The sequence below is a fragment of the Zingiber officinale genome, chromosome 1B (assembly GCF_018446385.1).
Source record: "Zingiber officinale cultivar Zhangliang chromosome 1B, Zo_v1.1, whole genome shotgun sequence".
Lineage (NCBI taxonomy): Eukaryota > Viridiplantae > Streptophyta > Magnoliopsida > Zingiberales > Zingiberaceae > Zingiber > Zingiber officinale.
The window spans coordinates 100,459,517-100,464,367 of NC_055986.1; the positions used below are offsets into that span (position 1 = coordinate 100,459,517).

Sequence of the window (4,851 nt, forward strand, 5' to 3'; positions counted from 1 at the left end):
TAAGTGTCTATGCTTATATATCTATATTTACCTTTCTGTATATACGCAATGACGGTGCCAGGCTTTAGACTACCCGGGCTATAGCCCGGGGACCCGGTTAAAATTGTATTAAATTTTACCCTTTAATTGTATTGATTTTTCCATTTCCAAATAGAGCAAAGGAATCTCTAGCCCGGGTACCCCTTTGGAGGACATTTGTAGCCCAGGTGGACTACAAATCCCGGCTCCGCCATTGTATATACGTAGAGCCGATATTGAAGGATCGTTAAGATACCAAATTTATTTGTTTTTTTCAAGCACAATTGTTCATGGTAATAAATGCTAGGTTTTTCTGGACAATGATTTAATGAAACATGTTTTTTTCGACTGAACCAGCATAAATCCGTCTATACTTAAAGACAGTTGCATTATAATTTCATAAGGGAATCTGATGAGGTGAAACGGCTTTTTGATAAATAATCAAAAAGATGCACCCCTTGATAATTTCAATAAGAAAGGACGATCCTTTTAATTATTGCCCTTTTAAATTTCAATTGTATGCAAAGTTTTAATTTGGGTTGTAATATATCTTTACTAAAACTATAACTTACTTTAGGTATATAATTTCTATTATATTGTTTTAATCAGGAACATATTTCTCTTTACACCAAAACAATATTTATTTCTTTTTATTTATCATTCCAATTAGCCTTAATCTAATGATTTGTAATTTTGGTAATTATGAATTAAAATGTGCCCAAAATAAGGATAAATTACACCCCAAATTTAAAACTTTGCATACAATTGAAATTCTCTGTGATTATGTGCCGTATTTTGCCATTTATCTACCAAATTAATTAATTCTCAAAGTGTATGGAAATCTTAATTATTTCATGCATACGAGTACATTATTGACTAGTCACGTAAATACCACAAAACCCTAATAAATCAATTTCATATTACTCTATATATAGCACAATATATAATTAGCACGTAGCCTAATCATCGATTAATTATGTCAATTCCTCTCTTTCAACACGATAAGGCTAGAGCGATGGCCATTTTGAAGAAGCAGATTGTGGTGCTGCCACTGCTCGCTTTCCTCCTCTTGAACGCGTCCTCCCCGGCGGCGGCGTCTCCGGCCGGAGCCACCTGGTACGGCGCCCCCGACGGCCCGGGAAGCACTGGTAATTATATATTTAATATCGATCGATCTGTACGTACGTACTTTATGTTATTGTAGAAATACGGTTTATGGAGATGGAATATCGTTCTGATCAGGCGGCGCGTGTGCATACGCTGACGGCGTCGTTAAAGCTCCGCTGTCGTCCATGATAACGGCCGGCGGCCCTTCGCTGTTCAAGGGCGGCAGAGGGTGCGGCGCGTGCTACCAAGTCCTGTGCAACTCCAACGCCGCCTGCTCCGGCATGCCGGTGACGGTCGTGGTCACCGACCAGTGCCCCGGCGGGATTTGCGTGACTGACCCCGTCCATTTCGACCTCAGCGGCGCCGCCTTCGGGGCCATGGCGAAACCCGGCCAAGCTGACCTGCTGCGGAATGCCGGAAGACTGGCAGTCGAATACACAAGGTTAATTAATTAATTAAAATATTTTCTTAATCAAAAGAAAATTAATTATTTAAGTGGATTTATTAATTGGCCAATTTTCTTAAACATCATATTTCTTTTGTCAAAAATATTATATTATAAAATAGTTAATATAACATTAAAATAAGTTATTTTTAATTTCAATTTATCAAAAATATTATATATAGGATAGATTATATTAATTTAATGAAAATCATTTTACTATATATAATAACATTAAAATTTAAATAATTTTGATAGTAAAAAGAAATTTAAGGAGAACCGTGTTAACTACATTGTATAAAGTTGTGAGGGAATAATGCCTCGATCATTAACTAACGACTAAATTTATATTCCGTTGCTAACTAGTATATTGAATTATTATTCTGACTCTACTTGACAATTGATATTTATTTTTACTATTAACTGATGTCAGAAATTATTATTTTAGTAGTGCCTAGTTACAAAAAAATATAATCTTTTATAGTTTAGGATAAAGCTATATACAATAAATTTAATATCATCTAAATCTTTCGTCTATTAATTTGTGTTGGTTGTTATGTATGCAGAGTATCGTGTAATTACCAGGGCTTCAACGTGGCCTTCAGGGTGGATGCCGGGTCGAACGTCGACTACCTCGCCGTCGTCATCGAGAATGTGAATGGGGACGGTGAACTCGCGGCGGTGGAGCTGATGGAGGGATCATCGGGGACGTGGACGGCGATGCAGCCGTCTTGGGGAGCGCAGTGGAAGTTGAATGCCGGGCGGGCGTTACAGCCGCCGTTCTCTTTCCAGCTGACGTCGGGGGAGTCGAAGAAGATTCTTGTCGCCCAAAACGTCATTCCCGTCGGTTGGACGCCGGGGAGCACTTATACTTCCATGGTCAACTATTAGCTAGGGATTGGATTCAGTTGCAAGGTTTTTTATTATTGAAAAAATAAGAGTGCGCAAGAAAATTGAAAATTAATTATAAATTGAATATTTATGATTCAGGGGTCCTCTCTGTAAGTCCAGTCGATCTTTGCTTTGCTGCAACAAATTTGCAAAAAATATCAAATCTATAAAATTACTTCCTTTATCTGTTTATTGATCTATAAAATTACAATATCGATAGTGTTCCATCTCCCAAAAATCATTAGATAGAATACATTTTTAATATCTGGTAAACATGGATTTACACTCTGGTCGTAATATCTTTTTGGAGCTAAACATCTTCTATTTCACATGTAGTATGATATGATGAATAATGGGGGCCCCGATCCTTGAGTTTGGTCGATGCGACCTTCAAAATCAAGGAGGGGCCAACACTTTGGGCTCGCGAGGTTACATGTCTCAGCCGAGCGGTCTAGCTGATCGAATCTCTTGTCTGATCGGATCCCAAATATCACAAGAATTAAAAATGAACTATAAATAGAATACAATTCACTACAGTTACTTTGTCACAAGTAGATACTTGGAGCTACTAATAATCTACCGAGTGTAGAAGTTGGTGCAACAGCAACAAGCAGCTGCTGGGTGTCCTTTGTCGAACGACCTGGCTGTATCGATGACAGGCCTTCACATCGAGCGAGGGACTCGAGTGGAAGGGTCGACTGAGTTCCAACCGATTCCTCCACCTCCGGCAAGCTTCATGAAAGTGCTTGCTTGTGTAGCCGATCAACCTGTCCTCCATCCCAGACCACCTAGTCTGAGTGTCTGAACCACCAGGGTGCCGAACAAACTCTTCGTCGTAGTGAATCACTCTTCGGGTCCACGTCAGTAACGGTCCAGGAGCTTGGAGATGGTTCAAGCCCTCGTACATGAAAAATTCTATCTTTCAGCCATTGCGAAGCTGTTGCATGAAGATAAACTTTTCCATGTTGGAGGCGCCCGGATCACCATCCAAGCATCTGGAGTCCGTTACGTCAGCAACGGATAAGTTTGACCAGAGCACTATAAATAGAGTCCTGGTTCACTTGGTTTAGCAACAACACTTGTATTTCTTTTTCAATTTTTGTTTTAGTATTTGTACTCAACTTCTGTAAGAGACTTCTCTGCATCAAAGGAGAACTTTTCCAGTATTTTCAATATCTTGGTTTAACAATCTCCCCAGTTGTAACCACCGGTAGCCTCTTTTATTTTTATGGAATTTATTTTTGATTTTCTAACAACTATTTTTAATTAAAGTTGAAAGTCACGAGAATATATTTGTAATTTCACACAATTCATCCACATCTTACTGACCACAGGAGACCAACATGTGTTGCCTCTAAGTTCACCTAATTGTCATCCGAGAGTCAGTAAACTAACAATATATTCAATAGCATGCACAACTCTATTTTAAATCAAGAACATTTTACTCTATAAATAACTTGTCATGTAATTGGCCTGACCTCTTCGTCTTCCAACTTGACTTGGAGTTACTATTTTTTGATTTTTTTTTTTATCAAAAAGGTGTTTACTCCACTAGCACTCTATAAAATGATACAATTACCCTCATGTATATTGTTTGACGTTATTATCTCTTACAATATATATTAAATTTTAAATTAGTCGGATATGTTATAGGATATAAAATTATAGGAGCCACAAGTATTGTAATAGTTACAATTTCATAAATGTTATAGTGTAAATATTAGATTAACAAGTCGAATCCACGTTATAACAACTATAAAATTGTAACTGTTATAATATTTGTAAGAGCTATAATTTCGTAACTCGTGCAATACGCCTGACTTATTCATAATTCAAAGTGTGGAACATGAGATAATAATGCAAAACATAGGGACATATCTAGAATTAAAAATGAACTGGGCTTTGAGTACGGGACAGATTGAATTTTAAGTGGTGAAGGAATGGATTATCAAAATAAAATGAACAAAAAAAAGGAAAGAACAAACTAATTTTAAATAAGTTTAAAATATCTATATAATTTTTTTAAGGATTGGTATAGAGGCTGGGACAACTCTGGCTTAAGTCTCTAATTACATAGCTAATCTGTATTTTATCGAACATTGAAATTGTACTATAATAAGTAAAAACCTATGTATTTTAATACAAATGATTAATTTGACCAATTAAATTGATCCGGCGGTGACGACGGAGGACCCCCTTTGAGGGAAGTCAATGCCACATGGAGGTCAAAGGTCAAATGGCCGATCGGAAAAGGGGGGGTCGACCGGCCGAACGGGGACTAAGCTGAAGCAAAGACAACCCGACGGGGAGTCGGGTCTCCGACGCTCATGGTGAACAGGGTCGTCGGGCCGAGCGGGTAGCCCGCTCGACCGAGGCATAAAGCAGTCATGTTG

General features: G+C 38.1%; 1 protein-coding gene across 1 annotated transcript; it reads left to right on the plus strand.

Moving 5' to 3' along the window:
- Positions 1–1,033: 1,033 nt before the first annotated feature.
- Positions 1,034–2,458, plus strand: LOC122040463 (expansin-B15-like). Its single transcript, XM_042599787.1, has 3 exons — positions 1,034–1,166; positions 1,261–1,567; positions 2,134–2,458. Exons 1-3 carry the CDS (start codon positions 1,034–1,036, stop codon positions 2,456–2,458), a joined length of 765 nt encoding a protein of 254 aa, XP_042455721.1.
- The last annotated feature ends 2,393 nt before the right edge of the window (positions 2,459–4,851 follow it).

Coding starts and splice junctions, on each gene's coding strand:
- LOC122040463 (XM_042599787.1), top strand. CDS start 1,034: ATGGCCATTTTGAAGAAGCAGATTGTGGTGCTGCCACTGCTCGCTTTC. Junction 1,167..1,260: donor CGACGGCCCGGGAAGCACTG/GTAATTATATAT, acceptor CGTTCTGATCAG/GCGGCGCGTGTGCATACGCT. Junction 1,568..2,133: donor CTGGCAGTCGAATACACAAG/GTTAATTAATTA, acceptor TTATGTATGCAG/AGTATCGTGTAATTACCAGG.